The sequence below is a fragment of the Radiomyces spectabilis genome (genome assembly GCF_025331425.1).
Source record: "Radiomyces spectabilis strain NRRL 2753 chromosome Unknown BYT42scaffold_1, whole genome shotgun sequence".
NCBI lineage: Eukaryota > Fungi > Mucoromycota > Mucoromycetes > Mucorales > Radiomycetaceae > Radiomyces > Radiomyces spectabilis.
Genome location: NW_026251926.1, coordinates 871,150 through 892,218, shown reverse-complemented (window position 1 = coordinate 892,218; position 21,069 = coordinate 871,150). Strand labels below are relative to the sequence as shown.

Sequence of the window (21,069 nt, the reverse complement as noted above, 5' to 3'; positions counted from 1 at the left end):
GTCTTGAAACCTATGCAACTCATGATATTCTATAGATAGAGAACCCTAAATAATTTTACTGGAGATTAGGTGGAGCCCGTGATCCCAAAAAATTGGTTTTTTTACTAATATACTTCAATATAATGTCTTTGGCATAATGTTCATTCAAAGTCTGTAACATAAACATTCTTTTTTAACTATGACCTTTAGTGCAGTTGGTTGATGAAAATACTGATACTTGTACGGCATCCAAGTCTGTCCTTGTGCTTTGTGAATCTTCTTAGCAAGGTTAATCGCACTGGAAAATAGGCATCGTTGAAATTCAAGAGGAGACTGCAGGTCTGCTACCTAGACCTTACTTTTAGGGATAACACCAGTTTTTCTGGATGTTTTCCGGTTGCAATTTCTGCCTCTGTGCCGCAATTCGGTACAATAAGATTCCCAGCCATCAATTCAAAAGCAAAACTCAGCACCGTCATCCTTCAGACAATGTTCTTCGTAATACGGACTCCTTTGACATAAATATTACCTGTAAACGTGGTAGCACTATCTAGCTCAACTTCAACTATACCTTTATGCAAAAGAAAGATGTATAAAAAAAAAGAGAATTATAAATGGATACCGGCACTCGAATTTGCCTGTCACCCTCAGCAATATGCCAACAGATCACCGGGACTCAAGCATTGGAGCTTTTCAAGACATCGTCGAAAATAATATTGTTAACTGGTCCGTGTTATCAATTAACGATTACCGTTCAGCAATAAGACGGCATTTCAAAAGGAACTTTCTCCTTTCTATGGATAATGTTATTGATAACTGCCGTGTTGTTATACATATAATAAACACTTCCGCGCGAATTTTGTTAGCTTCATAAAACGGTATCCTTAATTTTATTTTTAACTTTAATTGTATAATTTTTATCATTAAAAAGTAGACCGAGATCGATAACTCGGTTATGATACTGTATAGTAGGTTGTGTAGAAAAAATCAAAAAAAAAGCCATAATAAATATTCAATTCTTTAGTGAAATTCTGTTCACAGAATCCATCAAATTATCAAATTATCTTTGTGCTCTTCGGTCTCCTCAATCTATCGTTTGCTGACTGGGTCGTTGGTACTTCAAGATGGATCCCACAAGAATGTCGTGAGGGCATGTATCCAATCTGCTTGGCGAACACAGTGGACTTGCTAAAGCCAACTGCCCCCAACAATGTGGTGAATTTGGTCTAGATTGTTCCGAAGATATCAAGACATGTTGCCTGAATCAGCCCTCAATTGATTTGTGAGACACAAAATCATGACAAGCGCTGTAAAGTCATTGTTCCTTCAAATAAAGCGCCTAAACCTGTTCTAGCGATCAGGACAATAACTCTTTTGTCTTAACAGAACGAAATATGGCTTTTTGTTAAATCCTCTAAAAGTGCTTTTAACTTGAGGTTGAAAACTCGTGCTGTTAAATCAGAGCTATCATATCTGTTCGTGAACCAAGAAGTCCATTCCGAATCTCTGTTCACATTTGGATTACACGCGATTGTTCCATGAATTACTAATATGACACGGTGGTCATGCAATTTTGGATAGTTCTACACTTTAAACGGTAGAAATGCGATAACGAGAAACCACCCACCCCCCCAAAAAAAAAGAAATCAAGGCTAAGGGAAGAGAAAAAGAAGAACAAACGGGCAACAACGTCAATGGACTCCCAAAAGAAACAAACCAATATTGAAAGCGGGTGCCAAAAAAAGAAAAAGAACAGATGTGAATGAAAGAAAAAAAGCATCGATCATAGAACCCGTGCTTGTAGTGTGACAGGTTTTTATGCGAAAATTAACAATGATTGTTGCGGATGTTCGTCGTCTTTCTTTGACGATGGATGTATGTCCTTCATGTGGATCATGCAACTTTTCTGAGGACGACCATGTCCTAGTGTGTCTTAATTGCCATACTGTTCTAAATGATGCACCTCTCATCACTCATGGAGCTGGTTCTCTTTTTCATAAACAGGGCAAAGTGAGTATTTCCTTACCGAATACAAACAAAAGGCGTCCTTGTTTACCAACGTCATTTAGACACTCATTGTAGAAGCATGGATCAAAAAGTATGCCGCTGCTTTTGCGGTACCGGAAGAAGACATAGTCGCTGCCATGCAACTTTTTGAACGGTTCCGCGCCACCGGCTTCAAAGGCAGGAAGAGTGCCGAAGTCGCCCTCAGTCTAGTTGCTTTGGTTTCACGTCATCGGTTACCGAATTATATGCTGTGCGATTATTGCGCCAAAGTCGGCATGAACTTTCGCAAGATGGTGCGCGTGTATATGGAAATCAAATCACGATTAAGACTCGCTGACGATATATGGAAAGTAGAAAAACAAGTAGAGACGGTGATTTCACGGTTGTACGACCCGATGAAGCAAATGATGGTGGAGCACCGTACGAAAAAGCAGAAAGAGCCAGCCAAAACGGCGGATCTGAAGGAACTCAGGAAAATGGTGCAAGGCACGATGCACTTTACTATAGAAAGTGATTTGGATATCGGTCGAGCACGACGACCAGTGGTTGGCGCAGCCGTTGTATTGACATTTCTCAGTCTCTCGTCGCCTGTGTCCCGGATTGATTGGGACACGCTAGCCAGGTCGCTAAATTGCGCCACATCGACGCTATATGACCGATACAAGGAGCTGACCAAGCGACTGTATCAGTATGTATTGGATAATCAGCGATATTTACCGTGGTTGATGAAACCAAACACGCCAGTGACACCACGAAACATCCATCTGTACTTGTACGAAATTTTGACTTTATACCATGCCAAAGATGCTCCAAAAAGCACAGAAAAGCACATATCCACCAACACAATTTTGCCTTGCCACGCACCATCCTATCTTCGTGCCCAACAGAGCAGAACAACAAGAAAACGTCAGATACTCGAAGCCAAGCTATACAAATCAAGGCCGGGTACTCAAGCACTGAGTATTGAAGGCCAGCTCATCGCGTTCCTTTTGTCCAACGGTTACACCGAAGACGAACTTTTGGAGATGTCCTTGTCGCACATTCGCCTCCGTGTAGCCACCATTTGTGACCGCCGACGTGCGCAACTTCAAGGCACCTATACCACCCCTTCGAAAAATCTTGATCGTGTCACCGTCGATGAAAGTGACATGGCACCCAGTGAAGTAGCAGCGTATTTAAAATGGCCCGGCAAGCCGATTGATCCAAAATCTCATTACACATGATTCTCGGCTTTTATTTCGGTTATCATCGTTTTGTTTGCCAGAAATTTGGCAGAGTTGTCACAGAAATGACTCCTTTTTTTGGCACTGTCATTGACCAATTGACCAATTCGGCACTCGAATTGATGACACATACTCTAAAGACATTTTGCTTGATCAACTTCTCCACTTTAAAGTAATGACTTTGATCTCTCAATAGGAAATAATGTATTTTTATTAATGCGTGTGGCTACCAAGTAATGTCCTCTTACAAACCGTTGTAAAAATATGTCTCCAGGTATCCAGAATTGATTACTCAAGATGGAATACAAAAAAGTAGGCTACGAAAGCAAAAAACCAAAGGAAAAAGGATCAGGAAGGGATTAGAATAGGGTGTTCAGGATAGTAAAGGCAGGTTTTCCGAGTCAGCCTGATGCGCTTCGTGCTCTTGGGCTTCCTCCATTTTCTTTTTAGGGTTCTTCTTCCATGCTTGATAGGCGAGTTCGCATTTTTGAAGCAACTTTTCTGCAATTTCAGGATCATACTCTTCCAATGCTTGGGCTTCCACATAAGCTTTTCCCCATCGATTCGATAAAGAACAATATCGGAACCAGTAATTGACAGCAGCTAGCGGTTGAAGCGCGACAAACACATCAGCAATGGCGCCATTGTACCCTGTGATATTTTGGGAGGTGACACCACAAAGACGAAACTACATGTAAAGCCGCGAAAATGAATTATTCAGATCCATGGAGACGGCAATGTAAAGAAACAAAGAAAAATCATACCAGATAATGGATCAAGGTTCGGGCTTTAATGATCCAAGTTGGGAGGCTTCCAATATTACTGGCCACTACACCAGGAGAAGTAGTGAAGGACACCACATTAAGGCCTTCTTGAATGAATCGATCATTGGTGGCAATAGCAACAAGATCGCAAGCCCATTTAGATGCCTCATAAGGAACAAGACTAAAACAAAACAAGGGAGCAACGTCAGTTCTACGATGCCATGGATCGTAACAGAAACTATTGAATCCGGTACCTCTTCAACCCTTGCCAATCTTCGATATCAAATGATGCCTTTTCTGCGGTGATGGAACTTGTCCAGATAACACGCCCATCGCCCGAATTTGACAGCAATTGCTCCAATTCGCGCATCTATCCATACAATGAATCGGCTTAAATTCACAAAACATATGAGGGGTTCGCTATTTCCCTTAAACGTTACCATCACATAATGACCAAAGACGTTGCAAGCAAAGACTCTACCCATGCCGTCTGGGTTCAATTCGCCCATGGCTTGAATGGTGGCGTCCGATCGTTCCATCAATCCAACAGGATCTTTGAGAAAATAGAAGAATAACCGACTCCACTTGATGCCAAGGGCACTCAATATGCCTGCATTACAGAATAGGTAGTTGACATGGTTGTATCTAATGCAATGTTGGTCAATGGAGGCTGTCATAAGCCAAAAAAAAGAAATAGATCCACAGTCTCCGAATCCCTACTTTTCTCTGATTTGATGACAGAATTCCAGCACGCTGAGGACGTCGCCTATATCCACGAGGATAATGTCAATTGTTGCATAGGGAAATTGGGCCAAGAGCTTCTGGCGAGCATTGCTGGCTCTGGTTTGACTCCGGCATGCCATAACAATAGTCATAGAGTCGCCCTCAAGTTCGAGAAGCCGCTGACAAATGCCGTAACCAACACCAGCATTGGCTCCAGTAATGATGGCTACTTTTGATGTGGACGTCTCTTCTTTGTCGAGGGTCATGTGCAGGGTTTGGTGGATAGATGAGACTGCAAACTGTCCAAGACTGCCTTCCTGCTGTAGCACTGCCCTGCACTTCCGCTTTTGACGAAATCAAAGACCGCCCTGTGACTACAGTCGTCAAGGAGCGATTCAGAACCATGGAACGAAGAAGGGAAATCGTTTCTTGCCCACTCAGTATGTTGTTGATATGTGCATCGAATGAAGCTCTCTAATTTTGACCAAAGAGAAATATATGTCACACTGATCATGGGCAAAGTGCATTATGGTCACTGCTCGAGTTCTTTTGTGTTTGGTTAAACTTTTATAACATCATGGGTGATTTTAATGGCCAGGAGAGCTAGTGAACGAGATAATTAATCCGCGTTCGCGTACTAATCCAATGGGTAAACCGAGAAATAATAAAAAATTAAGCTTCTTTGGTGGTCCATTGCCATTGTTTGTTGTCCCCCGGGTATCACTTTGATGGTTCCAAAAATGGTATTTTTTGCAGTGGAACTTGAATTTATTGCACGGTCTGGATCAAATCAAATGAGGTCCAGTTTTTGACCCGTTTCACAAGTGATTTTCTTTTTTTATACTGTTGTGCCCTGGACAATCTCTCAATTGAAGCACGAGTGGATGATCTCTATTTTTGATGTACAACTGTCGAGGTTTAGGGATGCCATGGGCACTGTGTGCTGTGCTATTTTTTACTCTCCTCTGTCTGTGGACAGTACAAAGCCGTGACCAACAAGGGCAAGAGAGATCAACGTTGGAATGGCAAACGCAGCAAGATCAACATTACGCTGAACGGCAAAAGCAGCGAGAAAGACTGAGCCAGGAAGCCAAAGAAGCAATAAAGTTGAGGTGGATACGGAACCATCAAAGTGTGGTTGAACCCGGTAACGTTGCCCTACATTTGCGGTTTCCATTGGATTCAAAAACTTAGAGAGAAAAATTATGCTGTAGTTGTAAAGATGACGGATAGCGATATACCCGTTCTCAATATCACCCATGAAATCGCTATACCTACGCCGGTAAAGCCATGGACAGGTATAGTTCATGACAAAAAAGGGCAATCCATTTTTATTGATCGTGCCATCTAATTATTTGAGGCCGGATTTTCCCAGAAAATGATATGCAGGCGCTACAAACAGCCGTAGGCCAATTATCGATCGCTCGATTACTAACGGTGCCTGATACAATGCCTGATTTTCAGACTTTAACTCTTCAGCAGCGATTGTTCAAGTCGTTGTTCCAGTATTTTGATCCTATTCTGGCCGACGGTAGGATCGACGTGGCCATCGATCCCGTATACAGGGACACCTGGGTATTGTTGATGGACCTGGAAAAGACGCTTTACCCGTGGCTCCATCTTTCTTGGGAGAACAGCTTTCAAATCACCAAAGCCACTGCTGGCAGAGGCATCGTGATGTGTGTTGGCAATTATCAATTCAAGTACGCTGCCACGGCAGTTCGTACCATCCGACAAGTGCTCAAGTCCGATTTACCCATCGAAATCTTTTACATTCGAGACAACGACTTGACCCCAGCCAAACGACGGTACCTGGAGACCGAATTTGTCAATGTTCGGACGCGGCCAATTGTGGATGTGATAGATGATCGGTATACCCAGTTCTCTGGTTGGTCCCTGAAACCTTACAGTATCATTGCAAGCAGCTTTACCGAGGTCATTTTGGTGGATGCCGATGTGTACTTTTTCAAGAAGCCCGATCTTCTTTTCGAGGACAAAGGGTATCTCAAAACGGGATCTCTATTCTTTCTCGATCGCACGCTGTTTCCTGGATGGGATGTAGGCCATACGTGGCTCCGTTCCTTTTTGCCTACTAAAAGTTCGTTTGTGGAAAAGAGCCGTTGGTGGAAAGTGACCTCGGCCCATGAGCAGGAATCGGGTGTCGTGGTGATCAACAAGAAAAAGTCGCTTCTTGGATTGCTGTCCACATGTAAGATGAACGATCGAGAGGAACGGACCAAAGTGTCTTATAAGCATTCTCATGGCGATAAAGAGGTGAGACTGTTGTCATTTGAAACCATAGCGATTCATCATGCTAAGAACTTGGGTGAAACTAGACGTTTTGGATAGGTTATGAAATGGTGCAGAGTCCCTATAGTTTCATCAAATCTTATGGAGCGGTAATTGGTGGACTAGGTGACGGAGGCGATGCCTCCAGGGTGTGCGGTAATCAATTGCATCTGGATACCGATGGTCAACCTTTGTGGTGGAATGGTGGGCTTTTGCGCGACAAGAACAAATGGCCGGATCGGTATCTCAAATTTACTCATTATGCCGAAGGCGAAGATTGGGATTTTGAAACGTCATGCATCAAGGAGACGGACAAGATTCGCGAATTCACGGCCGACGAACAGCATCTGGCGCAAAAGTACATTGAACTCGATGCAGCACGGCGTGCCGATGAGGAACTATTAGATAAAGGACTCTGGAAGCCCAGGAATTTATAAAAAAGGAGGATCCACCCTAGCTGGTACACGCACCTCGGTGGCAATCACTTCTAATTAACAACACCGTGGCAACCACTCCTAATCATACAACAGGGGCAATCGAGATCATGTTTTGTATTCTTTTTTCCAAATTCATGTAAATATACGGTTACATCTTGGAATTAATCCCATGATCGTACTACTGCAAGAAAGAAAAAGAGAGACTGTAATTTATTGGATGCTGTAGGACTTGAACCCATGGTGAAAAAAAAGGGGGGGTAAGGGATTCATATAATAAAAATAAATAATAGTAATGTATTATAAAGGGCATTGGTACTTTTTTTTTTGTTTCCTTCATTTGAGAGATCTATGCTGAGAGAAAGAATTGCAAACAACTGTAGCCGTCATTGTCAAAATTTTGTTGAGGACGACAAGAACACTGCGAATAGAGAGAAAGGTTGGTCGGACAATGGGTAAATGAATTCGCTACGCGATAGCCGATATTATCCCAGAAATGCACTTGCTCCTTTTCAAGAAAGAGGACTGCTGCCAGCGAATGAATCACAGGATCACCCCTATCATGCAATTGCCATGTTAACAAGATTGCCTGACAAAATTAGCCGCGATCCCAAAAAACTATACCATCGTTCGTAAAAGAAGCCACCCGCTTTATCCAAATAATCAAAGAAAGCCTGATATTGTTCACTTTGAAAGAATTTGAGATCGGCGATCTAATCAATGCTGAAGATTAAAAAAACTAGTCGGTTTCCAAGAGCATGAAAGTTTGATAACATTACCTGGAAATTGCTCCAAAAGTGACATCGATTGTATTCTTGTGATTCGTTGAGAATAAACTTCCACAGACTCCCCGGTTGATTCTTTTGTATCCACGTTTCATGTTCAGAAGCAAATTGCATGGCTGTATCGTAAAGAGTGGGAATGGTTTCGTGGTATTCGTAAAGCGCCATTGAGAAGGATAGCTTTTTATCATGGTCCTGCATGTACTGGAACGGATCAAAATTAATAGGACAGACGTACTCGGTACCAGCTTCAATACGCCAGTAGTAATCGAGATTTTTCAAGATGGGATGCCTAGTTGAAATAGATACCCGTATTTAGCTCCACTGTTCTTTTACGAGACGATGGTGTGTCATAAGGATCATGACTTTTTTACCTAAAGATCATGCCAGACATAAAGCGCGATTGAAAGCGGTAGTCTTCATCATCACCAAACATGACGTTTTTCATGTCTTTACGAGCCTTGGCTGCTTTGATCAAATCGATACTCGGTGCGTAGCCGTACATGTGCTTGTCCAACGTTTCGAAAAATACTTGACCGCGAGTGATGGAATTTAAAAGTTCTTTGAATTCGTCGCTTAAATTTTCGTTTGAGAAAACAACGTAGGGATATCCGTGAGCAAAATTGAAATTGTCTTCCAGATTGCGCATTGTAAAACGTAAGTTGTTGAGCTGTCCACGGTCGTTTTTGATAAATGTGACCATGGCTGCTTTCAAATGGGGGTTCGGGTGGTGCATGACGGCCGGTCGCTCATAGTACCAATCATTGGCGACGGTGATTTTCTGTTGTAAAAGGTGGTTGCTGTTGGGATAGCTGGCCAACGCGATGATCATGTACAGGCAGGCGGCAACCGTGAGCAAAATGAGGGTCAAGCGAAAAGCCAGCCTACTTCGCAGTGATTGCAATATCGTCATCCGGACTCTTTGAGAACAACAAGGCCAAGAAGGAATAGGGAAATGAGCCAGCCAATTTCTGTCGATCAATTATAATTTTTTTTATTTCGGAGAGGGAAAAAGGCCTCTCATCCTGTCGTATCATATTGCCGAATTCGGTCCTTGACATGGGGAGGGATCGACCAGCCAGTCAAGAAATTGCCTGCTGCGACTTTTACTGTAAACTATTATCTTTATTATTATTAATCTAGCTGTTAATACATATATGAAAGACTTTTGTATCTACGTTTTAAGCGTCGTTGGGCATCTTTTTCATCGCGGGCCTTTTCATTGACCGTGTAGTACAAAAAGTCAATTCATTCCGTGATTTTTGCCGAACTGGAAATAAAAAAAATTGGTGTATTTCCAGAATCCAGAAATTGGGTACTGTAGGACACTGTGTAAAGTCCTCAATCCATCTACAATGACAATATGAATAAGATTGAACTATATTTATTCAAACATCATGCACAATCAAACATTTATCATTTTTGGATCTGAATATTGTAATCGAAAAATAAAGATGATTTCTTATTCTCACCAGCAATAAAAGATAATCCTAGTATCTTTTTGTATTCAAAGTGTAGCCTCCAGTGTAACTATGAAAAATTCTTATGTAAAAATTTCAAAGAGAATCACACAGTATTGCTTCAATAGTGTCAAATTGAAGTGCGCAGTAATTGCAGGAGTTATTTTTGATCGTACATACAAATGAGGAGCAGTTCAACTTGTGTAAGCGAGCCGTTGTAACTAACTGTAAGTGAAAAGGAGAAAAACAGCGGATCATGCCTAATTATATGTTTCGTTGGCCTACCTTTGCGGTATTATTTGTCCAGACATATCCACAAATCGATGACCAAATAGCACCGTTTTCAAGCAACTTATACTCTCAACTTATGGTTTTCGCTATGCAGCCACCCTTTTGCAGCATTTCAACCTTTGATATTCATATTCGACAAAATAAATGTTTCAACAGTCTAAGGGTAAAGATAAGTCTTCAGAGTTCCGGTAAAACTCTGTAGCAAACCAATATAAAGATATATACTGTATAGAGTTTATTAGGAGCCTCAATAAAGTCAACGTCATCATAATCGCTTGTTGGTCTTGCTTCTACATATATGTGGGCGATATGGCTGTTTACGTACAAACGATCATTACTGTTTAGGACCAATGCAATAAATTAATGTGGTCCTAATCATCTATTGCACCTAATATTTACAATAATATGAAGGGGAAGTAAGTGAAAAGAGAAAGAGCGAGGAAAGGCAGCGCAGGATACTGGCGCGAAAGCTCGGATTTACCGTATACTGTATGGCAATCATAGCCCTTTATAAGACTATATTTCAAAGTAAGCAAAGGTAGCTGCAATCGTACTTGGTGTTGTTCTCGATCGGCGGATCGACCCACGGCGCGACTCTGTGCAATCCAGTCACCTTTTGTTTTTGATTTTATTTTTTGGCCTTGGCGGGACTCGAAATCCCACAATGAGAGGAAAATGTATTCAGAAAAAGGGTTTTTGGTGGGTCCGCCTGGAAGACGCGTTTAGCGAGTTTCAATATTATATATAATATGGTAGCGAAATTTAAAGAGGGGGACTAGCATACTGTATAAGTTAGCCTTGATATAAAGGAATAATGCCGTGCTGATATTGGCGGAGTGAATCCATTATCGTCGCTTCATTCGATCATCGTTCGGTTTCGCATGCTTCAAGGAAACTGGGCTTTAGTTTGTTACGCTTTCTTTCATTACGACCTGAGCTCTTCACTTTTTGAACTGTTGTAATTGCTATATTCGTTTACCTACTCCATACTCTCTCGGCTGTTCCTGGATAAAATATTCATTTTCCATTACCGTACACTCATTCTTCTATATAGTCTCAGACACTCGTCACCGACTTTCTACATGTCCAAATTGCTTATAATGCCGAAAAAATAGCCACCTTTCAATCAAGAACTTTCCTTTTCTTGAAGCAGCATGTATACTTAGCACATTTCTATCGAATTAAATAACTACAGCATGACCAAGAAAACATACATGTATACTGTGTAATTTCTCCTTCAACTTCTTTCATCTGTTCTTTCATGGATGATGTAAAATAAATAAAATACGTCATAATTTAATCGAGACGTTTTCCGAGTAATTGTTATTTGCATTATGCTGTTATACCTATCTGCATATGCCAGTGATGTAATAAACTGCACAGTGTGCAGAAAGGATAAGGAAACATAACCATGCTGGATGAAGTCAAGCCAAGTCTACATGTTATCCGGAACGGTTACCTTATGCGTCTTGTGACACGCGTTACCATAAAGAGTAAAAAACCTTAAGATTGTGTGCATCGTCTGCAAGGAAGGAAGCCGCGTCAGATAAGAGAAAATTGGAGCAATCTAATAAAGACGATGCAAGTGAGAATAAAAACAATCCTCTTCCAAACTTGTTGCATCATAAGCATATGAAAACCACCTTTTGCCAGATTCAGTCATAGTTGTTATGGCCTTTTTTTTGCAGGTTTTGATTTGAGCATGTTGTTTATGGTGATAATTACGAGATCAATGCTTATCAGTGGGTGGTCGGATACCTTGTTATCAAAGATGGCATGGCGAATTTGACATGCCGATAGTTACACGATGGTTGATCTAGTGAATGCATTAGGTGTCAGCGGATCGCTTAAAACAAGGACGAATTCCTGTTAAAGCCTACCTAAAGAGGTATAAGGTTAAACAAAGGCGGTCGTTTTCGTAGATCCCCACTTGTTTGGAGACCTGAAACTGTACGGAACATGTCAAATGAAGAACGGGAATTGGACGGATATTGAATGTTCAAAGCAATCGATCTTTCGATGGGGAGACGAAATAATGTGTTTCAACTTTGAATTATGGAATCTGACAGATCAATGGCGGCTCTTCACAATGGTGGAGGCCGCCTATATTTTGAGATGATGGATATTTTTCCCCCCATCTTCTGCCGAAAGTCGTAAAAAGCACCATCTATGGGTTTATCGTTCCTGGCAGGTCGGCATCTGAAGGTAGAAAAAACTCAAACATTTCCATAAAGAATGAAGCAGTCACAGCGTTTGCGCATTTTCTATTGGATGAAAAATTCCCTATAAAGTTAAATGGGCCACACAAGGCCAAAAGCTTTAATTTTCTTCTCCAGCGTAATTTCTCACACACTCTTCAGTGCTTCTTTTTTCTTTTTTCCCCACTCTTTTCTCTCTCTCCTCTGTATTTTCATATCATTAATTGGGCACAATGAAGATTCTTTCGCTCGAAGAGGTCGCTAAACATAATACCAAAGGTCCGTGCATGAAATAAACACAAGGTTCAAAAAACTGTGTGCCTGATACGTATTTTCGATGTAGATGATATCTGGATCATTATCCACGGAAAGGTGTACGATCTTACGCAATTCTTGCCCGAACATCCCGGCGGTCAAAAAATTATTTTGAGATATGCAGGTCAAGATGCTACTGCTGCATTTGATCCCATCCATCCTATCGACATTATTGCCAAATACCTTCCACCGGAGGTGTGCATGGGCGCTGTGGATGAAGCTGCGTTGGCCAACGTTGAAAAGGTTGAAACCGAAGAGGACAAACGTATCCGATTGGCACGAGAAAATATGCCCCGGTTGGAAGAAATGTACAACACGTATGATTTTGAAAGTGAGTAAAACGCGGATGTAAACTTTCCAGTGTCAAGCCAAGGAACCAAAAACAAACTTTATTTTCTAACCGACCCTCCCCCCCACTCCCAATTTTTTTTAGCCGTAGCGAAGCAGGTTCTTCGTGGAGATGCATGGGCATACTACTCTTCAGGTGCGGATGACGAAATCTCGGTTCGTGAGAATCACAATGCTTTCCATCGCATCTGGTTGCGACCTCGTGTCATGGTGGATGTGGCCAAGGTGGACATGTCCACCACCATGCTCGGCACTCGTGTGTCCATGCCCTTGTACATCACGGCTACAGCTCTGGGAAAACTCGGTCATCCCGACGGTGAAAAAGTGTTGACGCGCGCTGCAGGAAAGAAAAACATCATCCAAATGATTCCTACGCTTGCATCTTGCTCATTTGATGAAATTGTGGATGCTAAGCTTCCCGATCAAACCCAGTGGCTTCAGTTGTATGTCAACTCGGACCGCAACGTTACCAAGAAAATTGTCACCTATGCCGAATCACGAGGTGTGAAGGGTCTTTTCATCACCGCCGATGCTCCCCAACTCGGTAAGTTCAGATTGGTTCCGTGTGAACGACGCATGATGGCGAATTTTGGGGTTTTCTGTTTTTATTAATTTTCCAACAACGACAATTGTACAGGTCGTCGTGAAAAGGATATGCGTCAAAAGTATTCTCAAGAAGCTCCCGATGAGTTGTCGGATAGCGATATTCCTCGCAACGAAGGTGCTGCTCGCGCTATCAGCACATTTATTGATCCTTCGCTTAGCTGGGCTGATATTCCGTGGTTCCGCAGTATTACAAAGATGCCTATTATTATCAAGGGTATTCAGACGGCTGAGGATGCAGTGATTGCTGCCAAGTGCGGTTGTCAAGGTGTTGTCCTGTCTAACCACGGTGGTCGCCAGTTGGACTTTGCACCTTCGTCCATTGAAATTCTTGCTGAAGTGATGGAAGCGTTGAAGAAGGAAGGTTTAGATCAAGGTTTCGAGGTATATATTGACGGTGGTATCAAGCGTGGCAGTGACATTTTCAAGGCGCTGGCTCTCGGTGCCAAGGGTGTCGGTATTGGTCGACCTGCATTAGTAAGTCATTTTTGAACCTAATGTGATATAAACAAATGCTGATCATTTTTTTCCCTTTTCTAGTACGCCATGTCCGCTTATGGCGATGCTGGCGTTGAGCGCCTTATTGAACTTTTCCAGGTAAATAAGACACAGACAAAAAAAAAAAAAAAAGGTACAGATGAGTCTGACTTTGAAAATTCGTAGAATGAATTGGAAATGTGTATGCGATTGATGGGCGCTCCCACTTTGGCTGACATCAAACCTGAAATGGTGGATATCCGCAACTTGAAAGACCATTTCGTGCCCACTCCTGTAGACTATTTGGCCAAGTTGGCTTATGAGAAGATGCAACCTAGAGGTCTTCTCTCAAAATTGTAAACATCTTTTTTTTTTTTATAATTTATTCTTATTCCCTTGAAAAAAAAAAACCATAATATGAAAATTTCAACCTTTTTTTTTTCACACTCTTCGGGGCGGTGGCGTCGGACTTTTTCCGGTGTCTTTTTTTCGATGTTTTTTTGTTTATTTTTTCGTTTTCACTCGTCCAGTTCCATTTTTCTTTTTTTTTTGGGACTTTTTCCATTGGTTGGGCTAATAGTTGAGGAAAAAGAAAGTGCTTGTGGGTTTTTCCCTGTTACCGCTATTGCAATACCCTCTTCTTCTTGTTCTTCTTTAGCAGCCTTTTTTTCTACTTCTGCCAATCTCTTTTCTGCCCTTTTGCTGTCATTCAAGTCAGTCAGTCCATTGTCCGCCACTCTTTTTTTTTTTGGGTTCCCTTTTGCCATCTTGTCCAAAGCGACATTTTTACGCTCTAATTTGTCTTTTTTGGTTTCTTGGCTTTCTCATGACATCGCTCAATGCTAGTCCAAGTATAAACACTTCTTCAAGTGTGACTTCAACTGATAATAGCTCTTCCCTTCACTCCACTTCGTCCAACGACAATCAACCCACGGCCGCCTCGGTCGATGCCGGACCTGTACAAGCCTATGCCAAATTGGAAGGCGAGGATTTCTGTTACTACATTCGCACCTTGCAAGTCACTCTCGGACGCAAGGCTGCCAAACCAGATAATGTCGACATTCCACTCGGGAATACCAAATCAGTTTCTCGTCAGCATGCTCGTCTTTTTTACAACTTTACAACCCAACGTTTCGAGATGATGGTTTTTGGCAAAAATGGAGCTTTCGTCAACGAACAGTTTGTGGAAAGAGGAGTGACAGTTCCCCTCGAGAATCGGTAAGCTTTTTATCTCTCTTTGTCTTTTGGGCGAGATTTGGGTAGTCTTTGGTGGTGATGGTTGCTGGTGGTGGTGCCTCGACGGTGGGGGGATGATGAGCAAATAAAAAAAAAATTTTCCCACTCATTTTTTTTTTATTCGCCTTTACAGCACCAAAATCCAGATCGGTGAGGTATCATTTGTTTTCTTACTACCACGGATGGATATGGAAGAGTCACCTCGAAATGAGAATTTTGGATACATCTCTACCCCACATCAGTTAGAGAAACAATCTCTGCAAAACCAGAAAAAAGAAGAAGCTCGAGAAAGTATTTCCAAAGAAGAAATTTTTGGTTCCGAGGATCGAAATGACTCACCGGAACCCAATCAATATGGAAGCAAAGACGTTAAACCGCCCTACTCTTACGCATCTCTCATCGCGCAAGCCATCAATTCTACCAACGATAAGCGCATGACATTGAATGGCATCTATACTTACATTACCACGCATTATCCCTATTATCAAATGGCTCAGAATGGCTGGCAGGTAAAGCTCTTCATCGAGGATCCCATAACGAAGAGGATCCGGAATATCAGACAACAAAGAAAAGCTTACTGATGATTGTGCTCCATTTTTTTTTTAAGAACTCGATTCGTCATAATTTATCCTTGAACAAAGCTTTTGTCAAAGTACCACGAGGCGATGCTGAACCTGGAAAAGGCGCTTTTTGGACCATCGATTCCACGGCCGAGAATCAGTTTACCAATGGGATCTACAAGAGAAATAAGCGAACCGCCAGTAAAGGGCCCAGTGGCAACAACTCGGTCAGCACCAGTCCCGTGGCCGACATGCGCAAACGAATTAAAAAAGAGGGATCTGACAGTGATGACGATATCAGTACGCTCGATTCAGCAAGATCAAGTCAACCCGCCACCACGGTGGGCGAGACCACATCTGCTGTGGCAATCGATAGCAATGTGGCAACCAGTCCCGAAGCGTCCAAGTCTACCAAACTTATACCAACCACATCATCCGCCACCGTAACAGCGCCACCAGCACCAGCAGCAACAACAACAACTGCAACAGCAACAGCAGCAGCAACAACTGACTCTGGTGCCGCGGCCGTCTCTTCACAACCTTCAGTTTCTGCTCCATCGACTGCCGCTCCTGTCACCACTCCTGCTCCATCATCTTCCCCGGCTGCGCCACCGGCCGCTGCTAATACTCAAAATATACAAGCGCAGCTTCAATTGCAGTTGCAGAATACAATTCGCCAACATCTGCTCGATCCTGTTCGTTACCCTCTTCCAGCCTCCATTGCTCAACTTCTTCCTCAAGCCATTGCTCAGTTACCGCCTCAATTGGCCAGTCAACTTTCCGCCACCCTTCAATCGGCATTACGGGCTCACGGCGCTAATCCTCCTTCTAATTCATCCCCTATTCAAGCCACCTTGCAAGCTCAAGCTCAAACTAAAGCATCGTCTTCTCCCGTCGAACCGTCCCCCTCAACTCAAACCTCACCCACCCCGACATCCACTCCCAGTGCCAACCAATAAATGCCCCTCCCCCCCCCCCATGATTTCCTGTATGCATGTGTCAAAGCTGTACCATTTGTTATAAAAAAGCGGAAACTTTTTTTCTCTCTTTTTTTCCCCCTCTGGCAGCACATGTGACACTGATCGGCATTGACTGCTTCACAGTAATCCACGGTGATCTTATCAATCCCTTCTCTTTCATTGACAAGTAAGGACATGCTGAACAGGGTAATCGTATATAGGCTGCTGCGGTAGCGTCAAGCATTCTCCTGTCAAGATAGAAAAAAACGAAGAATGATATTTATTGAAATTGCTCTAGAATGATATGTACATTAAAAGTTAGACTTTAAGCTGGTATGGTTTTGTTTTTCTTTGAAGAGGATTCTTCTTCACTGCCTTCACTTGATTTGCGTTTGCCCAATCCGGTACCGATCATGATATTGCTTCGATGAGGCGTACTACTCTCAGAGGCCCCAGAGGCCCCAGAGGTTCCAAAGGCCGACTTTTTCGCCAGCGCTGATAATCCACCCGGCTTTTTCATCATCATCTTCATTTTATTGCCGTTCATTGCCTTGGGTGCCTCTGTGGCAGCCGGGGCGGCCGCTGGCTTCAATGACAAGCTCAATTTGATGGGCGCTGCTTCGTCTCGTTTCAATTCCGTAGCTTGCTGTGTCTCCATTTCCCCTCGTTCCTCAGCCGACTTTTTCGCCTTTTCAATTTGCTCGTTCAGTAACTGCTGTTCTCGTTCCTCGTCGTCCTTTTGCATACGATCCATCTTTTGAATAGCAGCCTACGATATCAATGTTCAGGAATGCATTAGTCATCCCGCATTAAACTGTTTTTGTCTTCTCCTTTCATGCAACTTACCTGTCTCGCTAAAGCCTTTGGGCTATTGTCGATCCAAGTAATATACCATCCTCGTTCAGTTTCATCCACATGGCAAATGCCTTCTCGGCCCAAATGTTTCACGAATTCGGACAATGAGTTCCAACGGGTAGCATTCATATGTAAATGGTGACGATCGGCAATGTATTCCTGATATACTTGGTTGGCAAAAACACGTTTGGTACCGTGACGACGAGAAAGAATACTGACAAACTCATTTTTGAACTGATCTGAAAAACTGTGAATGAATTTTCCAGGACTTTGAGCGACAAGGAGCATTTGGCGCTGATGTGACTCGGACATGGTATGGCATTTGAATCCGTTTTCATCACGACAGGACTTTTGACAAATCTGACAGTAGAACTTGAGCTTCATCAAGCCCTTGGCCTTGATGCGATTGGCAATAGCCTTGGGAGTCATGAATCCATCTTTACCCATAATGACACAAATCAAAGAAATAAGAAAAAACAGAGAGAGGGTAAGAAAAGAACCGGTGACAGAAGTGTGTGGAAATTTGAGACGCTCCCAACAACACTTTATATATGGACGGCGGAGTATCAAAAGGAAATGACCAATGATAATGGAGCAATACCGTCCGTTTTTTTTAGATGTTTTATTTTCTGAAAATAAGAGGACTTGAAGATAATTGGATCAAGCTGGGGCAACATCATCCAACTTTTCCAGCAATAACTGACAGCGTACGTGTAACCGGCTTTCCCAATCAGAATCTCCATGTTCTACTGTCTCTGTTCCGTGGCTGAACGCTGACGAGGAGTGTTGATGTTGGTGGAAAAATTGCTCGGACCGTCTTATCCAGTCTCGTGCTTCCTTTGCAATCGAAGCATGGTGGTTCGTATCTTTTAGATGAAAACATCGCAAGGCGGCCAGTTCATACATTGCGTACGGGATAACCCAGCGGTCATGCACGATTTTTTCTTCCATCTGAATGGTGCTCTTGAGATATTGCTCTGATGTGGTATAATCGCCCTGTTCACGAACCACCACTCCCAGTAGGAGCTGAAGCTCGGCTTTGTCCGAGGGTCCTTGACTTGATTTTAACCGTTCCAGTAATTGTTGCCTCATATCGTCTAGCATGCTGGTGCCCAGCTGCGGTATACCGTTCCACAAATAGATGAGCTCCCACAGCGGATTCACTACCACCGCCGACTGCAATGTGCTGCCATCAAGGATATTTTGAGATTTCTGCCTCCAAGAAGCGATTTTGCGTTCGGCAAATATTTCATTGGGCAGCAATCGTCCACCGAGCTGCCGTTTACGCTCCAGAATACGAGGGATCTGCAAGAATTCGGCAGCCGCTTCATCAAAATCGCCGTCGCCAAACATGCAACAAGTGGCAATGTAGTGGTAGAATGCGCGGGACCAGTTATTCATGCTTTCTAGTCGGAAAAATGTCTCGGAAGCCTGGAAATATTCACCCAAGAAAATTTGCCCCCTGACAATTTTTTTTCATGACGCATCATGAGCTTTGGCCTCGTTGTAATGTGGTATTATTAAACTTACCAGCCCATTTCGTAGACGGCGAGTGCTTGCAATTGAGCCAATTCGCTGACCATGGATTCTTTTCGATGTCTTGGTTCGGTGCCTGCAGTATAATCCGAACCTGTATATGCGATGCCGTTGGGTAGATCCCTCCGTATGCCGTCACGACGTCTTGCATCGCGTAAGATTTCTACCCCTCTGCGCGTATTTCCCTCCATCTTGCATAATTTTCCCTCCAATAGTTTCCATATTTTGCCACTGGGAAACCTTGCCTTCATTTGGTCCAACATTGCACGTGCGCTGGCGAGACTGAGTGAACTGGGTAAAAGTTGGGGATGGATGAATAAAGAGAGATTAGTGTAATAGGCAAGCAGGGTGAGCACGCTTAAACAGGAATACAGTCCTTGGCTGGTGTACGATTTTTGTAATAAATGTAATGCGAAAGGCCTTGATGAATGGAATCCCAATGTGTTTAAGATCTTGTTCACTAGCATAAACGAGTAAGTAAAGGAGCTGTTTTCTTTGAAAGGAACTAATTTTTGCGGTCATTTTGACGACAGAAAAACAATCATTTTTTACCTTTGGGCGGCAAAAGTGAAAATATGAGACTAAATAAGCCGATCCCAAAGAATATCCCGCTTTCGATCGTATTATCTTCAATGATAATGCTTTCATCGCGTGCATGACTTGATCCATTCAGTTCCAAGGTGGTCATGGATCGTCGTTTTTGATTGAGGGTCTGTTGATGAAGTTGACGCATATAGTTGCCGGGGGACGAAGGTACCGAGGATGACAGAATTGAGTCATGGCTCGCTCGCGAACCATGTCCGAGCCTGGACATACTGAACCGTTTATGGTCCGTCCACGACGAACGACCACACGTGGAGAATTTATCCGAGTTTTCAGACGGACTCGCGGGGTTGGGCGATACTTCTTCGGCGTCCGTGGTGGTGCTTTGTCGTCGTTTCGCTTTTCGTAGACTGGCCGCGTAATCGCTGGTTTTATGGCCCGTAAGTACTTCAAACATCTGCTCGTACATTTTATACGCTTTTCGTAATTTGTAGGCGGCCTTCATGTATTCGATCCAGCTATTGCGAAGAAATTGAATGGTAGCTGACATCAACATACAGTTGGTTTCCAACAAATCATAGTGGATGCTTCCGGGTGAACGATGATGCGATCGCTTCTTATGGCTCTTATCGGTTACTTCCTTGGTTTCTGATCCAAATGAAATTGAAACAGTGCCTGGATCGGTTTCAGCATCACTATCCGTTTGATGTGTGGACGAAGAAAGGGTATCGGTGTCGCTGGTCTTATGCCGCTGACGGCTCTTTTTGGCGAATTGGCGCGCTAAACTCTCGGCGGCCGCAATTCTGTCCAATGCGTACTGGATCTTTTCGGCTTCAAACCCAAGCATGGCCTCCACGTAAGCCATTAATGCACAGCCTACTGCATGAAACGGCGATTCTGAAGCGTGTTGCATAAAAATGGATTGAGCAATATCAAATTGATCGTCAAAAAACGCATCCTACGAGTCCAAACTACCATCAATATTCACAGCCACCCTAAATATATGACGTCCTGTTTTTTTTTTTTTTCGGAAAACGGGTAGAAGGCTTACCAAACCTCGTTGTGTTTCAGCTATCCAGAATTCAATGAGCTGCGAAGAAGGAATGGTGGGATCATCGGCAGCTGATAATGAAAAGAAGGTGACGGTATTGGAAGCATACTTTAACGTGGAGGTTGTCAACTTGGAGATTGTGTGTAATTGCTGCCGAAACATGGCGAGAAGCGAAAAGAATACGGTTAAGGGGGTTGTCGCTCGTCTGCTGCTGAGTCCTAAAACCACCATGTGGTCCGTCACTGAAAAGCAACAGTGGGACGTTTGCACTCCCTTATTGGTCAGCCATCAGCAAGGAGCCACCATTTTTTTTCTTCTTTTTTTTTTCTTTCTCTTTTTGATTATTCTCTTTCTTATCAGCATTCTTTTCTTTATTTTTTTTTTCTTTATTTTAGAAATGATTCATTTTATTACACATGTTCTTCTGACGGAATCA

The 21,069-nt window shown here is 42.9% G+C and overlaps 8 protein-coding genes across 8 annotated transcripts; 4 read left to right on the top strand and 4 right to left on the bottom strand.

The window, feature by feature from the left end:
• The first annotated feature begins 1,840 nt into the window (after positions 1-1,840).
• BYT42DRAFT_551565 (uncharacterized protein) lies at positions 1,841-3,414 on the top strand. The gene is made up of 2 exons (XM_051566274.1): positions 1,841-1,989; positions 2,049-3,414. The coding sequence occupies exons 1-2, from the start codon at positions 1,849-1,851 to the stop codon at positions 3,207-3,209; spliced, it is 1,302 nt and encodes a 433-aa protein (XP_051428118.1). The 5' UTR covers positions 1,841-1,848; the 3' UTR covers positions 3,210-3,414.
• BYT42DRAFT_551563 (uncharacterized protein) lies at positions 3,415-5,374 on the bottom strand. The gene is made up of 5 exons (XM_051566273.1): positions 4,694-5,374; positions 4,414-4,618; positions 4,228-4,343; positions 3,974-4,154; positions 3,415-3,897 (listed from the first exon to the last, which is right to left on the bottom strand). The coding sequence occupies exons 1-5, from the start codon at positions 4,960-4,962 to the stop codon at positions 3,583-3,585; spliced, it is 1,086 nt and encodes a 361-aa protein (XP_051428117.1). The 5' UTR covers positions 4,963-5,374; the 3' UTR covers positions 3,415-3,582.
• Positions 5,375-5,718: 344 nt separating this feature from the next.
• On the top strand, positions 5,719-7,422 carry BYT42DRAFT_591289 (mannosyltransferase putative-domain-containing protein; the record flags this gene model as incomplete). The annotated part of the gene is made up of 3 exons (XM_051570531.1): positions 5,719-5,730; positions 6,176-6,970; positions 7,033-7,422. The coding sequence occupies 3 exons, from the start codon at positions 5,719-5,721 to the stop codon at positions 7,420-7,422; spliced, it is 1,197 nt and encodes a 398-aa protein (XP_051428116.1).
• Positions 7,423-7,768: 346 nt separating this feature from the next.
• BYT42DRAFT_591288 (alpha-1,2 mannosyl-transferase) lies at positions 7,769-8,904 on the bottom strand (the record flags this gene model as incomplete). Its single annotated transcript, XM_051570530.1, has 4 exons — positions 7,769-7,976; positions 8,044-8,132; positions 8,199-8,493; positions 8,576-8,904. 4 exons carry the CDS (start codon positions 8,902-8,904, stop codon positions 7,769-7,771), a joined length of 921 nt encoding a protein of 306 aa, XP_051428115.1.
• Positions 8,905-12,383: 3,479 nt separating this feature from the next.
• On the top strand, positions 12,384-13,908 carry BYT42DRAFT_488571 (FMN-dependent dehydrogenase-domain-containing protein; the record flags this gene model as incomplete). Its single annotated transcript, XM_051563882.1, has 4 exons — positions 12,384-12,429; positions 12,494-12,796; positions 12,899-13,357; positions 13,451-13,908. 4 exons carry the CDS (start codon positions 12,384-12,386, stop codon positions 13,906-13,908), a joined length of 1,266 nt encoding a protein of 421 aa, XP_051428114.1.
• Positions 13,909-14,412: 504 nt separating this feature from the next.
• BYT42DRAFT_551551 (fork head domain-containing protein) lies at positions 14,413-16,942 on the top strand. The gene is made up of 3 exons (XM_051566272.1): positions 14,413-15,111; positions 15,263-15,638; positions 15,737-16,942. Exons 1-3 carry the CDS (start codon positions 14,720-14,722, stop codon positions 16,646-16,648), a joined length of 1,680 nt encoding a protein of 559 aa, XP_051428113.1. The 5' UTR covers positions 14,413-14,719; the 3' UTR covers positions 16,649-16,942.
• Positions 16,943-18,081, bottom strand: BYT42DRAFT_551549 (domain of Kin17 curved DNA-binding protein-domain-containing protein). The gene is made up of 2 exons (XM_051566271.1): positions 17,495-18,081; positions 16,943-17,417 (listed from the first exon to the last, which is right to left on the bottom strand). The coding sequence occupies exons 1-2, from the start codon at positions 17,948-17,950 to the stop codon at positions 16,974-16,976; spliced, it is 900 nt and encodes a 299-aa protein (XP_051428112.1). The 5' UTR covers positions 17,951-18,081; the 3' UTR covers positions 16,943-16,973.
• Positions 18,082-18,096: 15 nt separating this feature from the next.
• Positions 18,097-20,924, bottom strand: BYT42DRAFT_551547 (uncharacterized protein). The gene is made up of 4 exons (XM_051566270.1): positions 20,634-20,924; positions 19,592-20,540; positions 19,034-19,499; positions 18,097-18,965 (listed from the first exon to the last, which is right to left on the bottom strand). Exons 1-4 carry the CDS (start codon positions 20,862-20,864, stop codon positions 18,164-18,166), a joined length of 2,448 nt encoding a protein of 815 aa, XP_051428111.1. The 5' UTR covers positions 20,865-20,924; the 3' UTR covers positions 18,097-18,163.
• Between the last annotated feature and the right edge of the window lie 145 nt (positions 20,925-21,069).